Source organism: Myotis lucifugus, unplaced genomic scaffold (genome assembly GCF_000147115.1).
Source record: "Myotis lucifugus unplaced genomic scaffold, Myoluc2.0 scaffold_12, whole genome shotgun sequence".
Classification (NCBI taxonomy): Eukaryota; Metazoa; Chordata; class Mammalia; order Chiroptera; family Vespertilionidae; genus Myotis; species Myotis lucifugus.
Window position 1 is genome coordinate 1,405,320 of NW_005871060.1, and position 27,972 is coordinate 1,433,291.

Sequence of the window (27,972 nt, forward strand, 5' to 3'; positions counted from 1 at the left end):
ATTAGGAAGGTTGAGAACCACTGCAAGAGAACTGGTATGAAGGATTTGGAATGCTTTGTGTTAGTAAATATTGTTTATTGCAAATGGTTTTGAAATGCATTAGAATTCTAAAAGCATTTTTCTTTGAACCTGCAGGTTCTCCTGAAAAGAAAATCGAACATTCATCCACGAATCAAGAAACTAGCCCTGCAAGCCCTATGAAGAGTAGAAAGACAAGTCTAGTGTCAAAAGACCACCGGGCTGGGAAGAAAACCGCCGAGAATTCATCTGTACAGGGTCAGGTGCAGAAGAGAAATGACGAATCTGAAAGCGATTTTGAATCGGATCCCCCTTCTCCTAAGAGCAGTGAAGAGGAAGAGCAAGAGGATGAAGAAGTTCTTCAGGGAGGACAAGATTTCAACGATGATGATACTGAACCGGAAAATCTGGGTCATAGGCCTCTCCTCATGGACTCTGAGGATGAGGAAGAGGAAGAGAAACACAGCTCTGATTCTGATGATGAACAGGCCAAAGTCAAGTACAGTGCTGGGAGCCCTGCCTACAGAGACAAACCCGGCAGTGGACCAGTCCAAGATCGGAATGCAGCACTCCTCAGCTCACCCCAAGTGCCCTCTACTGCAGCAGTGGAGACTCCCAAACAGGAGTTTGATGTGTTTGGCGCTGTCCCCTTCTTTGCAGTGCGTGCTCAACAGCCCCCGCAAGGAGAGAATGAGAAGAGCCTCCCTCAGCAGCCCTGTTTTCCTCCTGTGGGACTGGAGCACGAGGAATTTGACGTCTTCACGAAGGCCCCCTTTAGCAAGAAGGTGAACGTCCAAGACGGTCATGCCGCGGGGCCCGAAGCACAGACTCTCCCTGGTTGTCCCAAAAGTGTGGATATATTTGGCTCTACTCCGTTTCAGCCCTTTCCCACGTCCACAGGCAAAAGTGACAGCCACGAGGACCTTTTTGGCCTCGTGCCCTTTGAGGAAATAACGGGGAGTCAGCAGCAAAAAGTCAAACAGCGTAGCTTACAGAAACTATCTTCTCGCCAAAGGCGCACAAAGCAGGATTTGTCCAAAAGTAACGGGAAGCGGCACCACGGCACGCCGACCAGCACGAAGAAGCCGGTGAAGCCTACCTACCGCACTCCAGAGAGGGCCCGCAGGCACAAAAAGGTGGGCCGCCGCGACTCTCAGAGCAGCAACGAGTTCCTAACCATCTCGGACTCCAAGGAGAACATTAGCGTTGCGCTGACTGATGGGAAGGACAGGGGGAATGTCCTGCCTCCCGAGGAGAGTCTGTTGGACCCGTTTGGGGCCAAGCCCTTCCATCCCCCAGACGTGCCATGGCACCCTTCCCACCAGGGCCTGGGCGACATCCGTGCTGACCACAATCCTGTGCTGCCCGGGTGGCCAAGACCCAACTCACTCCATGGGTCCTTTCATAGTGCAGATGCATTGAAAATGGATGACTTTGGTGCCGTGCCCTTTACAGAACTTGTGGTGCAGAGCGTCACTTCACCTCAGGCCCAACAGCCCCAGTCCATCGAATTAGACCCATTTGGTGCTGCTCCATTTCCTTCTAAACAGTAGAGACTTCTGATGGACTCTCGGTGTTAACCCCTGTTTCAAAAAAGGATGAATAGTTTTATGAATTTGAGAGAAAATTGATTTGTATAGATTTTTTTTTTTTTAAATTAAGGTCGGGAGCTGTTTGCACCTAAGGCAACCAAGAACTGCTTAATTACATCAATGGTGGTTTGAGGCTCAGAAGATTCCATTGCTGTGCTAATGTCTTGATCAGTTATGCGGTAGGCAGCTTTTATTCCTTCAGCATCTTTGTTATCAAGAATTCGTTTCTTTATTGGTGTAGACAATGCAGCATCCATCTCGTACTCAGGTAAATGTGAGAGCTGTTCCTTATTGGATTTATAGTCTGAAAGTAGGGTCAGCTTTCCTCTTGTGAGTGTTTGCAACCTTGCACAGATTCAGAAAACATTCTGGTGCAAGTGGTTCAAGACCTTCAAGCCTAAGAGCCTTCAAGTAAGGAAACATGGCAGGACCATATTTCTCGAGCAGTTTATCCTTGACATCCATAAATTTCTTTATCTCATGACCAACTCCCAGTAGGAAGCTTGCGTGAGACATGCCTTCATGGACAAAGGACTTAATAGTGATGTAGGGAGTCATTTCAAATGATGCAACTAATTTTACTTGGGCTACAAATGCACGTTCCCCTAGGTCCAACTCTCGCATGTTCTTGGATGTCTAGTAAGCCCCGTAGCAGGCTTACATCTCATCCTCTGCTGGAGAGCGATGAGGCTGCCTCTCTAAAGTCCAATGAGGTGTACAGGCCGGTAATGTGTGGTGTAACTCCGGGCCGGACTGTAGCAAACAGCATTAACCTCCTTTTGATTTGCTCAACAGGATTTTGCTGAGGCTTTCTTACTAAATGGTACATTAAAGACAATGCCGCTTTAATGTTCGTGTACTTCCCTTCACCAGTCACCTCAGTGTTGTCAACTATCCATGGGGCTAGGTTACCATCTTGGCTTGGAAGACCTCTTGTTCCCATGATGTACTCACGAATCTGGGGAACTGCATCATGCAATTGGGGAAAGGTTGCTAGAAGTAGTGCCAGCAAGGCTGCCGTGACACCACATAGAACCCGCTGAATAACCTGCACTGGACTTGCTAGTACAGTCACAGCTGACAGGATGACCAGTCTAGAAGGGGGAATAGCCAGAAGCTGAAGGCTACCACCGGGCATTTCCATAGAATCCGCCATTGTGTACTTGTATAGCTCTTTATATCATTCATTCTTACAATTCACTCAGAAGAGGTGATTTTTAAATAAACCAAATCGCAAAAGGAAGTAGTATCTCCACAGGGTAGTGACTTGGTGTCTCTTCCAGGTGGGAAGAGGGAGCTGCTTTGGAAGCTCTGGCCCAGGGTTCCAGCTACTGACTTGGCGACAGCACTGAAATCCAGGGGATGCATGTGGCCTGGCTCCAGATGTGCGGGAGAACCGCGCTGTTATTTTTGTACCAGAATGTCATGTTTGTGTGCCCATCCAGGCTCATTCCAGAACCCAGCATTAAAGCCAAGGCTGTCTGTACACACACAGGCTGCACTTGCGGATTTTGTAAGGGTCCCTTCTAATTTCCAACAGTAAAACAGAATCCTGTCTTCACAAAGAATCAGAAGTTTATTTTCTGGGGAATGCAGAGATTTTAATCCTTCTACCATTCTCTACAAAGCAGAGCCAGAAATAACTATTGTGCCTAAAACTTTCATTTTTAAAAACAAGTGCCATTAATATGGAATATCTACGTTGAAGCCTAGAACAAAAACTTGATACCTGATGTGTGCAAAATGTAAAAGAAAAAATGATATAGAAGAGAGAAAAAACAGTACTTGAACATTTAATGTTCCGCTTTTGAATGGCTTCTTGCTCAAAACTTGTTTTCACGTCCCTAATAAAGGAGATTATTGGAAAATGGTGTGAGGAGACAAGGATTATATAGATTTTTTATTTCAGAAAAAAAAGCTGTAGCTGAAACCCTGAGTTTTTAAAACGTTTACAATGTAAAATCATGTATATACTAACATACTTTATTAAATTACCACCAAATATTCCCCAGGTCAAGAGCGACAGTTTCTTTCGTTAGGTTTGGGGCGGGGGGGGGGGGGGGGCTGTAATGAAGTGCACGGAACAGTGAGGGCCCCAAGCCTTATGGGCAGGACTCGGATCCCGCTGCGAACCTCCGCCCTCTGCGGGGTTGACCATCTTACACTGGCTACATAGTAGTAAAAGGTATCAGGTGATGAGGAACTGGTGTCTTAACTCTGCTAGTTGATTGTGTCTTTAATGAAAAGAACTCAGCTACCAAATTGCCTTTTTTTTTTACACCATAAATCCTCATTAGAAACTTGAGATGTTATAGGAACTAATAAGATAGAAATTAAATATATGAATTAATGTGTCTTCAAGTATTTTAAATTATAATTAACTGTCTCCTTCCCTATCAAATTAACATGTAGAAGTTTCTGTGAAAGCTATTCACAGAAAGTGTGGAAACTTGTCAACTGGCACTCTCCTTGATTGCTATATTTTAAATTCTCTTTGAACCCAGTTAAAGTGTATTTTATGAGTAATCTTATTAGAATCTCTTAATGATAGTGTCCCAGTTGCGATGAGCTATTTGCTTGTTTTCACAGTTCTAAACTCGGGAAGCAGCAGAGTATATGTAACTAGACCATATATTCATTTTTATTGCCTCTTTTTTTAAGAAAACAGAAGCAAATTTGTGGACTGATAGGGAAGCAATATGTGAATCACAGTTAGCAGAGGCAGATCAAGCATCACATTACTGCTTAAGAGCTGCACTTTGGAGCCCGACTGTACCAATACTTGTCCTGTGTGTGCCAAAGGCAAATATGTTTGCACCTTTTTTTCTTTCTGATTCTCAGGTTGAGTAATACTGCTAATCCAAATGTTTAAGTAGATGTTCTTTAAAACTTTACAAAGTAGATTCACGGGATACTTTATTTTAAAAGTGAGGAGTTGATGATTACATATAATAAATTCATGAACTACCGTAGGTTTGTATCAAACAGAAGAAATTTTTTAAAATGAAAGTCTGTTGGTTGATGTGTACCCAGTGTGCTTCTTTGACTGTTATAGCCCTTGGCCTTGGTCTCTGCTAGACCTCAGGAGTTCTGTGATTTAGAAGGGGCAGTGGATGAATTAGTGTGGTCTCCATGGGATGTAAACATGAAATTCTAGTCTCTCTCTCATACTAAGGCCTTGCTTACATTTGCTTTTCATGAAGCCCAACTGAGGTGGCTCAGTGGTTGAGTGTTGATCTATGAACCAGGAGGTCATGGTTTGATTCCTGGGCAGGGCACATACCCAGGATTGTGTATCAATACAATGAATATTTTTAAGTGACTTAGACTCTGGGTTATAATGTGGATAAATTCTAAAGAAACAACTTTGACATTGTTTAAAATATTTACATTTTTAAGTTTCTTATGTTACAGCCCAGTGACTTTCCTCTACAGATTATAGTTCAGAAGAAACACTTAGGGATTCAATGGGGGACCCAGTGGGCTAGAAATGGGGAGTCCTTTGTTGGAGGAGTAGAGGCATTTTCCCCAGCAGTACAGGATGAGGGTTGCTTTCCATTTTCAGTCATCTCCCACTGCTGTTAGGATGTACATACAGCTCCATACAGCTGATACCCAGCTCATTCCCTTGTGAGAATTATGAAAATAAAGCTCCCAAAGCATGTGAAAAAGTTTGACACACACTTGGCACACAGCACACAGTGAAAGTTCGGCTCTATTATGGGTGGTCCAATTCTTGTTTAGGGAAGGAAAGTTGAAATTATATTCCTATTAATCAGGTGTGCGTTGTGCTGTAGCATGTTAAATAGTTATAACTCTAAACCTGTAATACTTGAACAAACATCACTAAGGGAAGTAAAATATGAAGCTAGCAAAAATCTGAGGCCAAAGTTATTTCTGCCCTAACAGCTTTAATCATGCTTGTTGATTTTGAATAATCTTTCTAAAAGTGGACCATTTGCTTCATTATTTTCATAGTATCACTTCAAAGAATGTATCTGTTAAGACGCTAACGTTGCTTGGTATAAATGTTGGGTGGAAGAGGAAAGGTTGTAGGCTGGATGAAAGTTTAACTGACTAGAATATTTATGCAAAAGGATCAGTCTGGGAAATGGTGTAATTGTTCCACTGACCCACCCGTGTGTGTGTGTGTGTGTGTGTTACAACATTATTCCGGACTGTAGATAAATGTTCCCTTTGACCCTACCCTGCTTATTGTTTAACAGTGATGAGTCTTGTCCTCATCTTGCTGGTGGAAAATACCAAGGTGAGCCCCCTCTTCTGCTCTGATAGTCACCAGGCAGGGCAGTTTTCACTGCTCAGCTGCTCTGCTTGGTCCTCTTAGGTTTGGTACTTCACATAAGCACGGCTAGAAGGTACATGTGTATTGGTATCACTAGTCCTGAGGAGTTTGGGTACATTCGTTTTCATATATATAGAATGTGCAGTACACCTTTTTTTTCTTTTCTTTTTAAGCAAAATTACTCATCATTTTAGGTTCAATCTTGAGCTGAGAGATCTACTGTGAGAATGAGATGGCATACTTACTGTGAGAATAACATAAATGATAGTTTATTTGAAAACTTTTATACACACTGGTGTTTATATATTAAGAGAAATATGTAAACACACATGCACATGTCTCTTCAGTAGAGTTAATGTGAATTTATCAATTTTAAATGGAATTGCAACCACAATCATTACTAAAAGAACTTTCACTCCTAGTGAGGGTTTACAGAAGCCACTAAAAGAATACGGTAGACAGAGGAAAATGCAATGGGTCATCATTTGGGGTGATTTTTATTTAAAAACTGATAGTGCTATTTTTGAAAAAATTGTTTTTATTCCTAGCTCTTTTTGTGATTGAAAGTCATCTATAGTAAGCAGTATGGTAATGAACTACTTTTTAATTGCTGGCAAACAGCTTTAAGTGCACTTTCTTTGATTACATTTCCATTTTTTTGTTAAACTTGAATTTTCTGAAGCCTTTTATGTACCACTAAGCAAATAACTTTTATTAAGCCTGATTTACATCTTTATTATATTTCTAATAGTTACAAAATGTACTTTCTATGGTAACTTCAAATATAGCTGGGAAACTGTTATGAGATAGTACCAGTTGCTTTTATTTTCTCCCTTTATCTTATTAAGCACTAACTGATTTTACTACTTTGTCTTGACATTGCTTATTCTTATCGACTGAATTTCTGTCCCCCATTCACTTTGTTTTGTTTGAAATTTAAAGTTATTTTCTTATTGTATTTATCATACCTGTTTTAATAATCTGCTTTCTTTAAATGCAATAAATCTCAAATGGATTGCATATTCTTTATAATCAGTGACTTTGGAGTTTTTCATTATTTGTCTTATTGAAAACTTTGGTTGTAAACTTTATTCACTTATTTCATTCACACCACAGACATTAAGCACTATGTACCAGCTAGTGAAAGAGAAAAATGAATAGAATTGGATCTCTAGTTTCACAGTGTAGGATTCAAGTAAGAAAACCCATTGTGACATGGCATTTTTGCAACAAAAATACTTAATAGCACAATTTCTTCAGGCATTACGATTACAGATACTTAAGATGAAGATGAAGCAAAAACATAAGACTTTGAAGTACCTTGTGAATGTTTGGCATAGTTTATGCATTATGTTTAATTTTTTAAACTCTTTAAAAACTGGTAACATACATAACTTACAATTTGGTTAAATAAAATATTGTACTCCTTGGTTATGTCAGAAAAGAGGCTTTTTCAAGATAAAGAGAAAAACCTATTTATTGGATTGCTGGACTCACTTTGGCATCAGTGTCGCAATATGTATTATCTTAGGTATTTATTCCACAGCCTGGAGTCTTTAGAGAGGTGGCTTTTGGAAAGATTTATCTTGTTTGTTATGAATGGACTTTTTTGTTGTTGAAGTAGTAACATTTATCTAAAGTTATGTGGAAAAGTAAGGGCTTTGTGTCTTTTTAATAAATGGTACAAAGGAGCAAAATATCACGTTAGAAGTTATATTAAAAAAGAACTGTGGAATGTACCATTGTTCAAGTTCAGTTATAGTTAACTTCTTTAGAGACAAATACATGCCGCAATTAGAGCTGCCTGTATGGAACAGCTAGTCCCTTTGTAGGGAAGTCCGGCTCCAGCATCCTATGAGATGTGGCGAATAGTGTCCTATGGAAGGCATGAGCATCTGAGTTTTGTGGCGCATTTAAAAAGTAGTTCACTTTTGCTTCAGATGCTTGACACCATTGAAATTACAACTCTGTTCTGTAGTGTTTTTGATCCCAGATTTATAGAGCAGGACTAGATCCTGTGTGGCTATCAGTCCTGCCCTCTGAAGACGGAAGTTTTACTCTTCACCCGAGACCCCTACTGCTACCCCTTCTCCCTTCTGAAAACAGTAAGTTTCCGTTTTGGATCATTATCTCCCTACCCTACTGAGGAAGTATGGTACAGAATTTCAGTAGCATCTGTGCCTCTTCCATATAAGCAGTTATTGTGATAATGCATGCAGAAGACACTTCTGCCCCTCGTCTACTAGCTGAGCTGACTCTTCACATTCTTCAGCAGGGGTGGATGTGGACCTACTCAGCTCAGCAGTTGGCAGGCACCCAGAAAGCAGGCTTTGCCCCTTGACATTTAATACAGGACAAAGGGTATATCTAGGTAGGTACCTACCTGCCAAACAGAGAGTTGTACAGCTCTGTGCCAGTCAATCACGGCCTTAAAATCGGTTACTTTGTCCAGGTGGGGGGTCATAAGGTGTGATAGATACTCCCTGACTCTTCGATCCTGGTTCTAAAACATGATTTTGAAACTGTTATGCATTATAAAGAATGAGGAGCAGCACTTAATATATATAGTAAACCAGTTTATTTACATAATACATATTTTGCCATGCAGCTTATGAATTGCACTCAGATGAATAACAAAGAAAAGCACTATCTTGCTATTTAAAAATGCCTTATACAGAAAGATAATTGTCTCTTAAATGAGTTAACTACAACCTTATAAACCACTAGACAATTTAAAACAGCCATGGATAATTTTAAAATGTAAAGTCCGTCAGTAGCGAGCTTTTACATAGGTAAAATTAAAAATTTTAATCCAGTAAAACAAAAATAACTTAAATATACATTATTACAAGGCTCAGATTTGAAGGCAATTTTTAAATAGTTATTCTTTAATGTTAACAATGCCTTAAAAATTTTGCCAGTAGTGATGTGCACACAGTAGGTGGTCAATAAATGCTGATATACAGAAGTGTTTATAGTTGACAGCAATCCACATTCATTCATTTCTGTGTTACAATAAATACATCATAGTAAAGATAAGAATGAGAAAGATCAGCTTTCTTACAATATTTAACACTTTCATGAAAAGATGAAATGTTCACATGGTATAATCTTTCTTAAAGTCAGACCTTTTATATTTGAAAAACAGTCTTAAACACATTATGCTCTTTGTGTTTATTAATTCAGATGACAAGTACTAAATAATTCATACACTATTACAAAAAATCAGGAATATTTTTAAAAATTAAAATAAAACTTAAGGTTTCAATATGTTTTTGAGAAGATTTTATAACAAAAATGGTCCCAGACCTAAAATAAGTAGACTTCTTCATTTTTAAATGTAAATAGTGTATTTTGTTTGGCCAAAATGACAAAATATCTATTTAAAAGAAATAATATCAACTGGCTGCTGGTGTGACTCACTGATTGAGTGGTGAACTATGATCTAGGAGGTTGAGGTTCAATGGTCGGGGTATATGCCTGGGATGCAGGCTTAGTCCCCAGTGGGGGGGTGGGGGTGCAGAAGGCAGCTGATTGATGATTCTCTCTCATCATTGATGTTTCTATTCCTCTCCCCATCTCGTTACCTCTCTCTGAAATAAATAGGAACTTTTTTTTAAAAAAAGCAATAATATCATGTAAGCTAATAAGGGATGTTATAGGGAAAATGTATCCTATTATCATTATACCAGAATCTTTTATTGTTTAGCACATGGGTCAAATTTGTGGCCTTATGAGCCCCGCCGGTGTGGCTCAGTGGTTGAGTGTCGACCTATGAACCAAGAGATTGCTGGTTCAATTCCAGGTCAGGGCACACTCCGGGTTGTGGACTGGATCCCCCAGTAGGGGGCATGCAGGAAGTGGCTGATGGATGTTTCTCATCGATGTTTCTATCTCTCTATCCCTCTCCCTTTCTCTAAAAAAATCAGTAAAATATATTTTTTAAAAAAATGTGTCCTTATGCAATAAAACTGCCATCTTCAGAGAGTAGTGTTCCACCAAAATACAGTGTGTCGTTAGCCTATGGGGGGAAAACTCTTTTTGCTGAGATACTAGTATGGGGAATTTATATTACAAAAACACTACACTGAAAAAATACAAAATTTTATAGATGCATAAACTGAGGCACATTAAAGTTAACATTCCTAGTATCAGATATACAAATCGCATTTTGGGAATAAGCTTCACCATTAATTAACACTTCTGATATTTAGTAATTCCAAGGTTCTGAAGATATACCAATATTTAAAGTAGCTTATGTCAACTCATTAAGAAACTTGGGTACTATTTTATATTCCAATTAACCACATGTTTTTATGAATGAATGCTTTAAGGGATTTAACTTCTGCATATGAAAAATACCAAAGAACAAGAGTGTTATGCTGTATGATAGGGCATTGAGATCTTTTTAAGTATATACAATAAAATGCCCATTTAATATTTCAGGCCCAAATATTAGTATGTATCAATACTTTGAGTTATCAATACAATGTTAACACATGCATAAACAGAGAAAGACCAGAGCACAGGTGAATAATCTGCCATCAAATGGGGCATCTGCATGACTTTGTTCTAAGGCTTAAGGTTCATTTCAGGGTCAAGACCGGGCCATCTAGATTCTATGGCCTTAAAAGTAGCACCCATATAGCTGGGAAACCTCCCCCCTACACCTCCCCCAATCATCAGGGAGTCTAGGATTGCAAATTCAGAGGTGAAAGCTTTTCTCCTGCAGGAATTTTGGAACTAAGGATCTGCACTCCACTGGCAAGAGTTCAATTATTATATGAACTTAATATTTGAAATTAAAAAGCTTCAATGGCTGATTAGTTGGTTATCAGATCACAGAATTTGTCACCTGATCATATAGTCAGTTTGTAATGTCATTTTTACCTGATGGGAAATGACAATGCAAGTTCTCAACAACTCTTTCAACTTAAAGGAGAAGAGGTTTAAAATTTTGTTCCAGCAAACTAAAAAATCCCATGTTCCTATGGAGAAGAGAACCCACGGCTAAAGGAAATACGTCGCATATGCCAGTTTCTCACAAACCATGTATTCAAAGGCTAGTGATGATTCACAATCACTGTCCTAGCTTGTGTTAAGCATAGGCTGTCACAACCCTCGCCTTGATTAGGCACTTGGTCATCTGTAAATATTGTCTATCAAAGTATTCACACAGGGTGACCCCGTTTTATAACGGAGGTGAGCCCTTCCTAAGGAATTAAGCTGGTGGTAAGTAAAATGAATACTGTTTTGACACTGGTTTCACATTCATTGCCAATTAATTTTCACTTCCTGTACAAGCAGCAAAGTAATAGTTTTAAGGGCTTGTAAAGCAGTGACTATTACAGCTCCTGATGTATTTTTCCATTTTTAGAAGCTATTACTCATGATATATTAAATAGGAAAAGGAAAAACTAAGGGGAATCTTAGAAATATTGGGGTATACAATTCCCTATTATATATTGCTTAACAGCTGAACACACCAGGTAGCTATACCTGAATTCATAAATGGGAGACATAGTCGGGACAAGGCTTGCTATGTCTGTACTGCATGACGTACACTGTTGACTGGTGCCACCAATATAACATCACTACTGCCAGGATATGCCAGATTTGGTGGCTCGATCCGAGGTAGTTTAGTTGTCCTGGAAAGGAAGGTAGAGAGAAAAGAATATTGGTTGTAATATTTTGACATTAAAATAAAAATATATTTTTATCTCTGGCCTTGGAAATATAGTTCTACAGCAAAAAGATTGTGGTAAGCCTCAGAGCTCCAAGAAACTGATTTGAGATTAATTGATATTTTTCAAGAAATATTTTTCAAGAAAGGATGAATTCATATTTGAGTCTAATTTTAAGGTTTTACTCATAAAGTGCACTGGTGAATTTTAGAAAAACTATTCCAAATGTGTTTGCAATAGTCTAACTTGGTAAATTTCAGGAACTTGACCTTTAATTTCCCTTGTGTCACCTTATATCTGATGAAGAAAAGACATTGCATGAGAGAAGCAAAGGAAACCGATGCTCCCGATCATGGAGTGAGCTGGCATGAAGCAGATGCACTGCTGGTTGGCTGTAAGTCTGCTAGGAGCACTTTTATTTCAAGCAGCTGTGTAAAGAGAAAGCTCATATCTGCATCTTGAGCTATCACACTAATGAAATAATCTGCAAAATGTAATTAGTGACTGGTTAATTAAGGTTGGTTAGTTCATATACAACTTAGGAGAACTATTTCTCTTTGTGGTCAAAGGTTAAATTTCAAGGCGATTAAGTAATTAACATGTGGGAAGCTTCTGGAAAAATAAGGAAATGAAATCCAGAGTTAAATAACTTTTTCTTGTAATGTAAACATCTCTAACCTTTTCTTTCTTTTTTCTTTACCAAGAAAAAGAACCAGTACACTATGTAGATTTTAAAATGTAAGTCAATAGAATTATTTCTGTAGGGGTTTTTTGCCCTTTTTTGTGTGTCATGGACCCCTTGACAGTCTTATGAAACCTATAAATTCATTTTTAAAAACCAAGAATACAGAGGATTAAAAAAGAAAATTGATTATATTGTTACACAAGTATCGCAGAGCTACTAAGTCCTGTCCATGGATACCTGAGGGATGCTTGGACTCATTAAATACATTGTGATGTTTATACATTAAAAATTTAACCTGAGCTGAAAGGAAGTTTTTAGGTTTAAGGTTTTTTTTTCTTTAAAAAAATATTTTTATTGATTTCAGAGAGGAAGGGAGAGGGAGAGAGAAATAGAGACATCAGTGATGAGAGAGAATCATTGATCGGCTGCCTCCTACACACCCCACATGTGCCCTGACTGGGAATCAAACTGTGGCCTCCTGAGTCATAGGTCAATGCTCAACCACTGAGCCACGCCAGTTGGGCAAGGTTTAAGTTTTTTTGATTTCACAGTATTCACCCACCATTTCGTCACCAACGCACATGGCCAGACAAGGTTCTTAAGCCACGCGTCTGTGAACATCTGAGACTATCACTTTTATCTGTAGACTTTTCACGGTCTGCACATCACTGCTCAAAGGTATCCATACTGCATCAATATTCAGCCACATGGGGCACATTTTATGTCAAGTTCATCTTGCTGGAATGTTAAGTTACTTAACATTTGACCTTTTAAAAGTGTCCTATACTAGACAACTGGGAACTACTGAATATTTTAAGGCCTAAAAATACTGGATAACGTTCATGGTTTAATTTTCTACATGTCTGTGATGAAGAGGAAACACTTTTTAAAAGATTAATAAATTTATACAAACATGTATTTTACTAGAACTGTTTTCTGAGGAAAATTCCAGCCCTGCTTGGAGGATGGGTGGTCTCCAATTCAGGGACATTCCTAATTATGGTCCTGAATCCTAATGTTTATTTACAACACTCAGGTTCTTCTTCGTGTTCCATTCTTATAAAACTCAGTGGTGAAAACCAAGTGTACAGAGGAAAGTTGCAGGTTCTACGTTCTATTCATTTTCTTCTTCCCTTGCACACATGAGCAGCGGCACCTTCAATTCACTGGGAAGGTGATTCTTAGCCCAGGAGAAAGGAAGGACAAGCCTGCAGTTTGAATTTATCTACTCCCCAGTCCTGGCCCCCCAACCTGAAACATCACTGCTTTCATATTATTATTGACTCAGCCAAAGCTTATCTGGGCTTGTAACCTGGGCTTGAATCCACACCTATTGGATTCAATCCATAATGTGAGGATGACAGGAAAAATTTGTGAAAACCCTTTGAAAGTTCAAGTTTTAGATAACACTTGAGAATAGGAGAGCCATTCCATAAGCAATAATATTGAAAAAGTAAATCTAAGTTTACTTATCAACAATATATTTAGAATAAAGTTATATAGTCACTATACAAGCAGTACCTACCTGGAAAGTACCGCTCTGGAACTTTGGAAATGTAGAACAGGAAAGCAAGAAGTGCGATCACGTACATCACAACCACACGGGGTGCAAAGTCCTGAAAAGCAAAACATACTGTTCACAGGTCTCCCACTGTGGCTGAAACCCCAATTTATTAGGAATCTAGTTTACAGACCGAATTTATAGGTGAGATTTAAGTCTGCTAAATCTCAATTGCTTTTGCAGTTTCCAGTAACAGAAACCTCACTGTTAATACTGCAGAAAGCAGTCCACAAGAGTGGAATATAGAGTGCCCTAAAGGTTAGGGTACTAAAGGAGCCAGAACTTTAACAAGGTTGAAGGTCCTACATCAACAATCCATCTACAGGCATATGGGTGGAGTGCATGTGGGATGGAATTACCACATGAATAGGCAAAAAGACAGAAGACCAGGGACTTGGGCTGAAAGACCCAAGAGGTTTAGCTGAGTAATGAAGTCTGTTCCACTATCCTGGGAACATGGCTCTGTTGAATACTATTATGAAGCAGTCCATCTCACAGCTCAAACAGCATTTCCTTGCCCTAAGACTATCAGCCAGCTATCAATAATATACCAGTAAACTGTTCCTAATCTGGTTATATACCCAATTTACCAAGAACCCAATAAAGGAGCCCTCCCTAAATTCTATATCCTCAGACTAATCAACCTAAAGATTTCTCAAACATTCTAGAACATGACTCCACCCTACCTCCCAGAATTAGTCCTTCTGGATCTTTTCATCTTTGGTTAAGTGTTTTTCTTTCCATCTCTTAAAAATTAGAGTGTACTGGAGATTTCTCTGGCAGTCTCCCTTTTCTTCTCCACTGGAATGGTCTGTGAGTATGTTAGATTCCCACCTGAGAACCACTGTCTTCCTAAGCCATATTTCTATTTTAAGATTTCTGAACACAGGAAATTCCCATTTTTTTTCTGAGTTCTGTAAAACCCATGATCTTAATGGGTCAGGTTCTCTTTCTTTGTTGTTAGAAGCTTAAAAGGATGTGTCACTCACCCCAAACTTTTGGTCACTTCTATGTCAATAATCAGTTATCAATTTCTGGTTAGAACTGAATTGAGAGTGGTAGTTCCCTAGTCTATTTTCTTTACTCATTTTAGGAAATCACAATTCTCAGAAAATAATGTTTTCACAGATATGAGGATCACTGAAGTTCCTCGTCACTACACTCTCATCTTTCTCCCAATTTCCTAGTCTGAGGAGGAAAGCATCACCTTTGTCCTCAAGTTGGCAAACTGGCCACACAGATCCTACCACTCAAATCCACTAGATCACATAACTACCTCCTTTCAGTTTTACACCCAAATGCTTTTCACCATGGTGTTGCCAACTTCATGCAAGTGTATGTAAGCCTACTATTAGTTCCCCCATTTCTAAAAAAATTCTGATTCTTTTGAATACAACCTATATTTCAATTCCCATATTCCAGACAAAGTTCCCATTGTAAAAATTATAGTGATTTCTGCTGCATTTGTGGGCATGCTTATTTATGTTAAAAATCCTCAGCTTTACTCTCTAGTGCATTTTTATATGGATCTCTAAGAATGTCTTATTTTGAATCCTCAAGAATACACAGGAGTTCTTACTGAGGTTCTTCCTAATGCACACCAACTGTGCTCCTATATAATACCTAACTCTAACAGCTTCTATTTCTCAATATACTTTCATTGGTTGGTGAAATATGCTTCCATGACTCCAGCTACCAATACAATAATGATTTTCAAATTTTTTTAAAAATATTTTTATTGATTTCAGAGAGGAAGGGAGAGGGAGAGAGAGATAGAAACATCAATGATGAGAGAGAATCATTGATCGGATGCTTCCTGCACACCCCCTACTGGGGACTGAGCCCGCAACCTGGGCATGTGCCCTGACCAGGAATGGAACCATGACCTCCTGGTTCATCGGTGAATGCTCAACCACTGAGCCACCCTGGTCAGGCATGATTTTCAAATCTTAATCACTAGTCTCAAACTCTAACCTAAATTCTATAATCTATCTCCACTTTTATATCCCACAGTTACCTCAAATTCAACAGGTCCAAGAAAAAATTCCTTCCCAACTCCTCCTCCTCTACCCGTACACACAATCACCCAACTGCTCCTACTTCTGTACTTGCATTATCATGAGCATTCTCCTCGCCTCAGCTGACAAAGCTAGAAATGTGAGTCATCCTCCTCAGGCAAGGACTTAGGTACTTACACACTCAGAAAAAATAGAGAGGGAATCCAGAATGTATTATTTCACAGAAAGCCATCTAAGAAAAAAATGGTGGTTAGATTTGACTTCTGTTCCTGCAAGATATGCTTATTTGTGTAGGCATTTAAATTATGGCATCAGTATGTCACTAGAAATATGTACTCAAATGACAAAGACTCAGCCACTTGCCTGATTATACTACTTTACCCAAACGGAATAAAACAGAAAGGACACAAAAAATGGGGAAAATATTTGTCTACACTCAACCTACCTGTACAATAGGAGCACCTATGCCTCCATTGAGCCAAACCCAGTGAAGAGTAGGAATTACGCCATATCCCGAAACGGAACAGAAGATGATGGAACGCAGCCTCTGCCACTGCTGTGTGAGGTAACTGGGATGGATCTGCGCAAAGAACACTGCCAGGATCATAGCAAGCACTGTGATCAGGTACACTTGCCGCCAATACTGGAATGAAAGGCAATCAGATTTTAATTGTTATTGCCAAGGGAAGGAAAAAAGTAATTATGGCTTCTACATTACACATTCTAAATTATTGGCTTGGTATTTGCATTTGCGAACATGATTAACTTCCTTCCTTAAAAAAATGCATGTTTCATTTTTAGGTTTAAACAACTAAACAACTTTTAGGTTTCTCAGAATGACAAACCAAATTTCAAGGTAAGCTGGTTAAGAGGCGACATTTATCATAAAAAGCATTTTCTGAGTATCTATTACAGGGGTGGGGAACCTTTCTTTTGTCAATCACCATTAGGATATTTATAACATCATTTGAGGGCCATACAAAATAATCAACTTAAAAATTAGCCTGCTATATTTGGTCAAACATTTAATTAACTCACCCCTAATGCCTTGGTAGGTCCAGACCAAATGATTTTGCAGGCCTTGTACTATACGGCCAGAGGGCCAAACGATCCCCACCCCTGACCTATTATATGGTAGGGACAATTTATGTCCTGTAGAAACAAAGATGACTATGACATGGACTCACCCAGTGGGTGAGCTCATAGACTATGGGAGGGGCAGATCTGTAAACAAATGATTACAATCTAATGATAAGTAATGTAACTGTGCTATCACCAGAATGCTGTCGAACCACAGAGGAGGGAGTGATTAATGTTACCTGGAGTGACCAAAACTGTTTCAGAGAGGAGGTGACATCTTAGCTGGGTCTTGTGGAATACATGCAATGTGTGGGAAGAGGAAACCCTCAAGGAACAAACAGGACATGCAGCCGCAAGCAGCAGGGACACTTTGAGAAGGGAGGCGGGAAGGCAGGTGGACTGTCAGGCTAAGTATCTGGAGCTTTACCATGTGGGCACTGGGGAGTAGCAGAGTTCTTGAAGAATGGGATGACGTGACTGTTTCTCAAACTGACTGATTAGAAAGAAAATAACAACCAATGTTGAAAGAATGAGGTGACAGGAAGAGAGCTAGAAGATATTAGAATAACTGATTCAACAAGTGAATGAGGGCTTGAATTCTTGTTGAACAAGGAAGATAGAGGTGAGCACCAGATTCAGGAGGCATTTTTGAAATGAAGTCTTATTGGCTGACTGGATGTGCGAGAGGGCAGCAGAGGATGGCTTGGCTGTTTCCAGTATGAAAGGCCACACGCAGCTTCTATCAATGGAGAAAATGAACAAAGATGATCCAAATGATGCGTGTGTGTGTGTGTGTGTGTGTGTGTGTGTGTGTGTGTGTATTGGGGGAAGAAAACTGGGAGGCATGAAACAATATTTATTTAAAAATATATTAGTTTTGAAGGGCTTATAGAATATTTAGGTCTCCAAATGAGCAGTTGAAAACCTGGTCTTGAAGCTCACAAGTTAGCATCTCATAGGACGGAGTTCATAACCTGAACTCCTAGGACTTCTGTGGGGCTATTCACTTCCTTAAATCACATGTCAAATTATTTGATTAGTTTGTGCCCAAATATACATTCTCCTGGATGAGGGTCCATAGTTTGCAAACTCATTCTCAAAGCAGCCTGTGTTCCCCAAAAGGTTAAGAGCCACTACAGCAAGGGCATATTTAGGAAGATTAGATACCAGAGGGAAGAAGATTTTCCCTCAAAATCAGCGGTTCTCAACTTGTGGGTCGCGACCCCTTTGGGGGCGAACGACCCTTTCACAGGGGTTGCCTAAGACCACTGGAAAACACATACATAATTACATATTGTTTTTGTGATTAATAACTATGCTTTAATTATGTTCAATTTGTAACAATGAAATTGGGGGTCACCACAACATGAGGAACTATATTAAAGGGTCTCGGCATTAGGAAGGTTAAGAACCACTGCTTTAAATGATCATGGACTGTGTTAGCTTTAGCAGTTCTTTCTCTTCAATCTATCTTGGACTTCTAGTTTTTTTCTGAAGAGATTTACAAAAAGTGTCTGACTAATCTCTTCGATTATCTGATATGTTTACAAAAAGATAAGCAGAAAACAGGTTTCAGAGAAACAGAGAATAAGATAAGCAAAATAATCCAAACACTACATGGCTGTCCTCACTAAGCTCCTAGTTAGCAGGTTCCCTCTCATTTGTCAAGGACATAAACAGTTTCATGCAAAACAAACAAGCTGTGAAGGCTGAGCAGACATAATAGGTTGACTACTAAAGTAAAATCAATTTATAACAAGTTAATTGCTTATATATCTATCTATATAAAACCCTAATATTAAATCAACCGAACAGCGGAACGACCTGTGGAACGACGGTCAGAGAGGGGCAGGGCCGGCGAGTGGGCAGCGTCAGGCCAGCCAAGGCAGGTGCCAGCGGGGGGCCCCCCAATTGCCCAGCCCACCGGTTGCCCACCGGTTGCCCACAGATGGCCCTGATCACCGGCCAGGCCTAGGGACCCTACCCTATATATTGGGAACAATCTCTTAGATGTAAAAATTAAAACCTGGCAAGGCTACTCTAACAATGAAAAACAGGATGATGCAGCGATGACATGCATGGACTCTGGCTTGCACATTTTGTGGTCAGTCCTGATTCTGACACTTAAAACTGTGTGACAAAGCCAATTACTTAACTTCTCTCTGCTCCAGTTTTTCCACCCATAAGATGGGGAAAATGGTACTACTGCCTCAGAAGGATCATGTTATGTACTACTTTTTATAATCAGGGCAAAAAAATGTAGCTACCCATACAGCAGCAAGATGCCTTTCACCTGTATGAAAAGTATGGTCACTGGTGCATGCAGTGTCCTGGATTGCGAGAGGGATGTCCGACTGCTGGTTTAGGCCCCGTAAACCGGCAGTCGGACATCCCCCAAGGGTCCCGGATTGCTAGAGGGTGCAGGCCAGGCTAAGGGACCCCACTAGGCCTCTAGTTTAATTACATGCTTATGTTCCAAACTAGGCATAAGAAGCAAACGGCTCATATGTAAATGGCTACAATTAATCTATACTCTTACATTCAAACCAAATTTATGATTTTTCTCTTTGCTAGTTTTACACTGCCACTATGTTGGCAGTTTTCTGTTATGGTGTAGTGACAAAGGTCTACACAAAACTCTTCCATTTCTTCTGTAAGTTAATTATGTGCTTATTCAGAATTTCAAAGGAACAACGGCAAGAAAACTCCAGACCTACAAGAAAGGTAGAATAAAAAATGTTTTAAATTACTTACATTATTACAATAAAATGCATAAAATACTCCAGAGACATAGCAGCCCAGTATTCCAATAGAAATTCCTGCATAATCTAGTGCCATCCATCTTCGACAGGTTTTTTCTGATCGATGGCAGGAAAAAAGATGATAGCCCACAGAGCAAAGCATACAGACCTATGAAAAAAAAGCAAAAACAAGTGAAAGTGAAACAAAGAGAAATAAACCAACATCTGCATGATGTTCAGGGAAGTGGCAGGTCTAGCGCGGGCTTTCCAGTGAAACACACCTGAGCTTGGAGGTTAGCTCTGTGTCAGGCGAGCTATGTTATTTCTCTAAGCCTCAGTTTCCTCATGGGTTAAATGGGGATAACCATATATAACAAAAGAATTTAAAAATGATAGCTAATTTACAACATAAACATTTAAAATAAATAGCACAGTAGTAGGAAAGTTACAAATGTTTTAAAAATATCCACTGAGGCTTATTTTGATCCATGAAGGACTTTCCTTTACAAAAATCATTTACTATATAAGTAATATATGTCATTAAAAAAAGTCAAAGATCATAGAATTGTATGCGGTAAAAAAAATAAATCCCTCCTGTTCAAATCTATTCCCAAAAGGTAACCACTGGTAACATTTATGTCCTTTCAGATATTTTCAATGAATATATCAAATACCTATAATATAGAAGTCTGCACACCTATAATATAGAAGCAGCATATTGAGAAAAAGAACCATTAAGGAGTATCATGTGGCGGCCTTCATGACATGGTTATGGTAAGCTCTATACATTAAGGAGTTTTAACTTCAGTATTATGGGCTAGGTGTGATACTGGAGATCTTAAGTGCAACCTTATGGAAAGGCTGAGACAAGAGGCTACAGGAGTAGCCCTGGGGCGCAATGACAAGAGCCTAACTAGGCCAGTGACAGTGGGGGTGGACAAAACAGGACAGATAAACAATATGAAGCAGGTCAGATGGATAAACATTTGTAAGCAACTACTCAGGTTGCTTATAATGGTCATCTTGCTATTCTATAGTATGGTCATTAAACCTAATCCGTCCCCATGGCCTCAATACCTCAATATCAATGTTCAAAACAATGTTCCTAGCCACAACCTCTCCACCCAGTCTAAAACCCTCACTGGTCTATGGCTATGGTTACTAAACTACAAGTCAGTTTATTGACCCAATGAAACATAATTCTAAGAAGCTTGATGGTTTTGTCAGATCCTTGAGATTAAACACAGATATCCAGAAAATATCAAGATGTATATTCTCATTGAAATGGAAAGATCTTAACTGACACAAAACCATGCAGAGATGATCATAGCTTGGAAGTAGGTAGACGGGTAGGTAGGCAGGTGGCAGGTGTGAGGCAGCTGTGCATACACAAATGTCAGGAGGAATTTTAACCCAAATTTCACATGTGGTTACCTCTGGGAAGTGGAATTTCAAGACATTTTTACTTTCTTTCATATACTTTATTGTTTGCTTGAATTTCTCCATGAGTATATCTTATAGTGATAATAAAAACAACAATAAAGCTAATTTCTTTGTGAACAAGAAGATAAGAGAGGAAAGAGGAAAAACTACAGTATCAAAGGGAAAATACAATATACAGTGTTAATGGGAAGCACCGAGTTTTGAAAAAGTTAACCTATACTTAATATGTCCTGTTTTAAAAGGGATGTGTTACTGTTACAGTTCCTTAGAAAACTGACAGAAAAGTTATCTGGAAAAAAGAGAACGTTTCAGTTTTCTTCTGTGGAACATCTCATCTCACCAAGGCAAACAGATAATTAGATTGTGACATCCTGTGTCTAAGCTCCTTGGCACAATAACCAAGAACCTCAGGATCTGGCTCCTGCCTCTCTCTCCAGCCCCATCTTTCTCCATCCTCCTAAGATCCAACCACGAAGACCAGTGCCTGCAAGTCCAGAAAGTGTTAAGCTGTCGCTTGCTTCTGGGCCTTTACAAAAATTATTTTTTCCTACTTAAATGCCCTGCCTCCCTCTCCCTTCCGTCCTCCTACCTGAGTGACCCGACCTCCATGACAGGTTGGTTTTGTTTAGCACTGTATTTCCGATGCCTAGCTTAGTACCTGGATTTAGGAAGGAGGCATGTAAAAATAGTTGTTGAACTGACTGTAAATGAACAGAATGCAGGGAAAGACGTTTTCAGATTCTGCTCTTCTCTAAGACAGAAAGACCTCTGGGGTGGCTCAGAGCCCCTGAAGTCACATTGTTACTCAGAAGGTACTCTATTCATCTGGTTGAGAGGAAAGCACTGAGTATATAAAATGGGTAAAAGTGAAAAGAGAAAAAAAATGTGTTTTAAAAATTAAATGTAAATCAACATTAATACACAGATTTATGGCTTAGCCATGCTGCCTGCTGATGCTAAGAATTTGGGAAAATTGGGTGAACACATTATCAATGTAATTTCATAAATATAAAAATAACAAATGATATTTTTAAGTAGGGAAGATGTACTCATTTGTCTTCAGCAAGTTTTATAGTGGGTAACAAAAAGTCACTGCACTGCCAGCTGGGAGAACAGGGTTTTACTGTAATGCTGAGTAATCCTCGGCAGATCACTGTAATATTTTGGGTGTTTTTTTTTTTATCGGCAGTTTTTTTTTTAAACTATTTCATCTTTATAGTTGTGCAATGCATTGTTTTCTTAGGCCAATATGAGAACCAGTATGTTTTCCCTGGACCAGCATCAGCTATATCTGGGTGGTGAGGAGATAAAGGGCAGGCCTAAGGGTAGAGACAAACATGGTATTCTCAAAGTAGATAATATCCATATGACCAACAGGAGAGTAAAAACCAGTTTTACTTATTTATGATGATTAAGAGCACCTCAGTCTATGTTAAGATATATCTAAAAATTTATAAAAAATTGGTTCATTTTAAAACAGTGATGGATTCTAAGAGATATTCAGGCTTCAATCAGGACAAAAATTAAACCTGAGAAAGTGTATGTTTTTAAAAATGCTTAAAAGGAAAAGTAATTTTCTAATAATAACACAAAAACACAGAGTATTCTTACCCTCAAAGAACTCTAAAATTTTATCCCAGAAACTAGGATTCTAAAAAAATGGTGGGGGTGGGGGAGAAGGGAAATTTTCTGATGGGTTTCTTAGTCATGTAAGTCTAAAGTTTTAACTGGAGTCAAATGATGAAGGCCAGAGATTAGATGATACATAACAAAGCAGATGGCTTACAGATTCACCTTTCAAACCACGTAGCAACCGGTTAACTGCAGGGAATGCTGGCCTATGTTTGGAGAAAGTGGCATAACACCTTTTTCTTTTCATTTTTATGATCTTCTGTACTGTCTGCATTTTTTTTAATTAAAAAATTATCAACAGGAATTTTGCCCACATTTGTTTTCTTCTTTAGAATGATCTGTTTCCAAAACTATTAAATATAACTGCTAAAGGCACTCTTATAGAGCTCTGAAGAAAAATGAAAGTGCTAAAGAACTAACAAAAGAAGTAGAGAGGAGAGAAACTGAAGTATCTGAAACCAGGCAAGCATAAAAGGACCAAAGGAAATGAACATTAAAGCAACAGAAAAGGTCAATACCAGCTAAACAAGACATTAAAATTAAGATGGTATAGAATCAAGTACAAAAATCACAGATGTATAAATTGGAAAAAGATGAGAAATAAGGTGAGAAATTTTCTCAAACAAGTGTTAAGCAGCCACTAGTATTCTACTTCAGTCAGAAATAGAACAATCAGAGTTTCCTATCCTTGTATTAATCTTAAAGCAGAGATGTCTATAAAGGGAAAGAGGAAAGGAAACAAAGAAATGTTCCCAATCCTTAAAAGTTATTAGATTTCAAATTTACTCTAATAATAACATCCAAATACACTTTCATAAAACATACTTTTGGTGCTTATACTATGAAAGTGAGTAAGCTAGCCAATATGCAATTTTGGGGGCTTTTAAAGCAAGTGGTGGATGTGAAGTAAGATCACCTGCCCAGACTTGTCGGACTAAAGTTCTCTTTCCCATTAACAGTGTTTATGAAATGACTTACCTGGAAGCAGAAAAGACAAATAGAACAAATTACAAAATCTTCTCTGGATGCACTTGCTGAAGGTAACACAGATGTCATGTCATATATTCCCAGTGTGAAGAAGAGAAAGAAACCCAGCAAATGACTCCAAATGTTTACTGTCTCATTAGATAAAATAAACAAACTGGAAGACAAAACAAAACAAAGCCCATGAAGTTCAGAATCATAGTGGCTCGCTCACTGTCAGCATTTTAAAGGTTAGGGACATCTTTTTCTGGGTTATCCAACACTTGCTACTTTAAGCCCGTAACCCCATCTTTGCCTTTCTAAATTTGATATATATCATTTGGTTTAATTAACCTCTTAAGTTTTTCCACAACCAATCCTCCGATCTGAGAGGTTTTTTGATGCTCACCTGTATTATTATATTGACCATTTTCTTCCTTGTATTAGAGTTATTTATGAATAAATGCCATTTCATCCTCCAGCCTATTAACTCCCTGACGGCTGGCACCATTCATCTTTATGACACCACTGTTCCAAGCACAGTGCCTTGCTTGAATTAGATGCTAAATGTCTACAGAAATAAATGTGCAGATTAAAACTGGATATTAGCTAACATACTTTGATGTTGAATAATAGGTGTCTGAAAACCTAAGAATTAGGTTAGACCAGTGGTCGGCAAACGGCGGCTCGAGAGCCTCATGCGGCTCTTTGGCCCCTTGAGTGTGGCCACGAAGTTTCAATCGCACTGTACCCGCACGTGGTATTTTGTGGAAGAGCCACACTCAAGGGGCCTCAGTTTGCCAACCACTGGGTTAGACACAACTTAAAATACCTTTTTAGTATTTGTTAAATGCAAAATTAAATGGGTTTGAGAGAAGCAGAATAAAAAAAAATGGATCTACTGGAAAGACCTTTAAGACAGGCATGCTGGAACAACTTTTCAAAACCATTGTTTTGCAACCATCGTTTCCAGGTGGCATGTTCTTATTAGGAACCACAGGAGGTTACTATTGCTGACTAACTGGTTTGCAGCACAGGTTGGTGTACCACACCGAGCACACGTCAAGGCCTACTGTCCCTTCACCCCCTCTGCAACAAACAAATTAGCTCTGTGATCATGAGAAAGTCACTTCACCTCTCTGGCTTCAATATCTTCATCTACAAAAAGGGGAGCTGGATTAGATGTGGCTGCAAGTCCCTTCCAGCTCCTTCCTTAATCTTGTGAGCTGTTTCTCCTGCTGTGGATAGAACTCACCTGATTATTTATTGAAAGGTGACATCATGACAAAAAAATTAAAATACTCTTGCATTTCTCTTGCAAAATAATCTTTCTAAACTAAGCCTTTGGCTTTTACTGATTCAGAATCCTTATTAGTAAACATTAACATATAACTAGCCTATGGAATTTGCAGCAATCACCATGGTTCTCGGTTTCCCATCTTTGCACAACAAAAATAGCAGGGCTTCACACTATCAAACGATCATCAAGAATAAAGTGAATTGCCGAAACCGGTTTGGCTCAGTGGATAGAGCGTCGGCCTGCGGACTGAAGGGTCCCAGGTTCGATTCCGGTCAAGGGCACGTACCTGGGTTGCGGGCACATCCCCAGTAGGAGATGTGCAGGAGGCAGCTGATCGATGTTTCTCTCTCATCGATGTTTCTAACTCTCTATCTCTCTCCCTTCCTCTCTGTAAAAAATCAATAAGATATATTAAAAAAAAAAAAAAAGAATAAAGTGAATCATGTATCATGAATTTCAGGTTTTATCCTGTACAAGCATCAAGTATAAAGACTACTTACATTGTTGTGTGTAGAGGGGATAGGATGCAGGAATGTGAGGGAACACATCTAACTACAGGTCTGTTTTGACAATCTATACTACGTTCTGCCTGTTGCTTCAGAACTTTTCATTTTGTGAGGCTCAGTATAACCGGACTAACTGAACTGACAGATACAATCTTGGAGGTTCCTTCCAACTAACAGAGTACTGGCAGAACAGTTGTGGCACAATACCTCTTCTTATATCTAAAATCTATCCTGGTCATGCTTGACAGCAACAAGAAGAGAGGGTAAAGGCTGAAACCAGTAAAGACCAAGCTGGTGGGAAAAGCACTTAGGAGAATATCCCCAATAGACAACATACTCTTAATTTATGAGAAGTTAGGCCCAGACTGTTCAGTTTCAAAATCAATCATCAGCCCAGCCGGCATGGCTCAATGGTAGAGCGTTGACCTATGAACCAGGAGGACACAGTTCGACTCAGGGCACAGGCCCGGTTTGTGGGTCCCAGCCCCAGTAGGGGGTGTACAAGAGGCAGCCGATCAATGATTCTCACCATCAGTGTTTCTGTCTCTCCCTCTCCCTTCCCCTCTGAAATCAATAAAAATATATTTTAAAAAAATCATCTCCATCATCAACATCTGCTTAGCTTTGAAATCGATGATCATGATGATCCCATTTGTTGTGTGCTTAGGCCCGGTATAGGGTTTCGCGTGTATAATCTCATTTAATCCTTATTGCTTTCTGAAGCAGCTACTAAGATCACCCTCACTTCTACAAATGGGGAAAATAAGACGCAGAGAGGTTAACTTTTCCTCAAGGTCCACAGTTGTTAAGTGGTAGATCTGGATACCCGAGTTTTTTGGTGTTTTTTTTTGACTCAACAGCCCAAGATCCAAAGCACTAGATTTCATTTCTCAATCCATAGGATTTGGACTCTAATATTAGAATGCAGAGGATCACTGCTAGGTAGGTATGAAATATTTAAGGCAATTCACTACCTGCAGGGCTTAGCCCTGATTTCCTGTGTAATACCTTATACACAGGAGGAGGCACTGGGGAGAAAAAGATTACGTAGGATTCAAATTGTGAAGTCCTGTGGGCCATCCATTAAAGTAAAAAAGGGACAGGCAGTGACTGTTACCTTGTGACTGCGAGTCACAGAAATACTGTCAAGGCAGGCAAAGGCACTGGGGAAGGACCGTGCTGGAAAGATCAAGAATGAAACATGTGGGTGCTGCTTGAGCAATTCAGCAGCCCACCTCCCAGCACTGGGGTTTGTCTCTGCAGTGACCTGGAGCTGGCCAACATCTGCATTTTAATGCTCTTAGAGTGGGGTCCCCATTTAAGCACACGCAGTGCATTTTCACAGAAAGCTCTTTGAACACTTAGAACACTCATTGTTCAGTTTTGTTTTTTTAAGCCCAGGCTTTCCGGGGCGTTAAAGGTTTGGATGATGAAATTCAGAGTGGCTCCTGTAGTTCTCTAGTGGAGGGCGGTGCCCGTTATCGGCAATCTTTGCTATAAAGTGCCTTCACAATGGTTATTAAGTAATAGTGCAATTATCTTTTTAATGTGTGTCACCCAGGCTGGACTTTAGCAGCTCATGAGAACAAGGGCCTTGTCTGCTGTTCTCTGCACCGCCTGGTGAAGTGCCTGTCCCCCAGCAGGGGCTCCCCAGTACCCGCTGGAGGAATGAAGCAGGGGTTCCTCACCATGTGGACTTGTTTCCTATTATACAGGCATTTATCTGACCCCAAACATCTGACTTTCCATAGGGCTTAGATATACACAGGGGCGAGTAGGGCTCAACCATGGTCAGCGGGGTGAGTCCAACATGTAACCCAGCGAGCACCAAAGGGAATCGAAGATGTAAAAGCCCTTTGTAAACAGCAAAGCGCCAGAGTCAGTAATCAGGGTCATTGTTACTATCGTTATTATTTGGTGGATCCAATAGCCCCGCGGCGCAGGAGGGAAGGTCACCGGCAGGAGCGGCGGCAGAAAGATGAAAAGGAAGCGCACGGAAAAGGGCAGGGACAGCAGCGGGAAGACCAGACAAACACCGGGCAGAGGGGAGGAGGAGCTGCCGGCGCGTGGGAGGCGGCCAGACGGTACCTTTTGATACACAGCCTGGAGGGCAGGTAGGCCCGGTAGCCGTCGGTGATGTACGGGTTGTCCTTGAGGGACACGGGGATCTGCTCGTAGGTGTAGAGGCGGATGCCGCGGGGCACCAGGACCGGCCAGTACTGGTAGCTGCCCAGCTCGATGTAATGCGCGCTCTTCAGCAGCTTCTGATGCATCCTCCCCGGTCGCCACCGCTCCCCGCGGGGAGCTCGCCCGGCCCCGCCTCCGCCTCCCCGGGGAGGGGGCTTCGCCGCCGCAGCCCCCGCCCCGGACCCCGCGGACGCTGCGCGAGGTCCGACGCCGCCGCCGCTGCCCAGGCCCGGCTGCGAGCACACTGGCCACCGCCGGC

At 40.1% G+C, this 27,972-nt stretch overlaps 2 protein-coding genes across 6 annotated transcripts in view; one reads left to right on the forward strand and one right to left on the reverse strand.

The window, feature by feature from the left end:
• BMP2K (BMP2 inducible kinase) overlaps nt 1-3,481 on the forward strand; it is a gene marked incomplete at its 5' end in the record, with an annotated part of 126,562 nt that extends 123,081 nt beyond the window's left edge. The window contains one exon of the mRNA XM_014451976.2: nt 136-3,481. Coding sequence (XP_014307462.2) covers nt 136-1,571 — 1,436 coding nt within the window. The remainder of the gene's footprint in view (nt 1-135) is intronic.
• PAQR3 (progestin and adipoQ receptor family member 3) lies at nt 1,472-27,972 on the reverse strand. 5 transcript variants are annotated; one of them, XM_014451979.2, is made up of 7 exons: nt 27,615-27,953; nt 23,736-23,898; nt 19,696-19,851; nt 16,307-16,504; nt 13,808-13,898; nt 8,297-8,416; nt 1,472-1,601 (listed from the first exon to the last, which is right to left on the reverse strand). In XM_014451979.2, the coding sequence occupies exons 1-6, from the start codon at nt 27,797-27,799 to the stop codon at nt 8,343-8,345; spliced, it is 867 nt and encodes a 288-aa protein (XP_014307465.1). In that variant the 5' UTR covers nt 27,800-27,953; the 3' UTR covers nt 1,472-1,601; nt 8,297-8,342. The 5 variants fall into 5 exon arrangements, with proteins under 5 accessions (XP_014307465.1, XP_014307463.1, XP_006084584.1 ...); XM_014451977.2 differs by lacking the exon at nt 1,472-1,601 and adding an exon at nt 11,413-11,561 and having other exon boundaries at nt 27,615-27,951; XM_006084522.3 differs by lacking the exons at nt 1,472-1,601; nt 8,297-8,416 and adding an exon at nt 8,475-11,561 and having other exon boundaries at nt 27,615-27,972.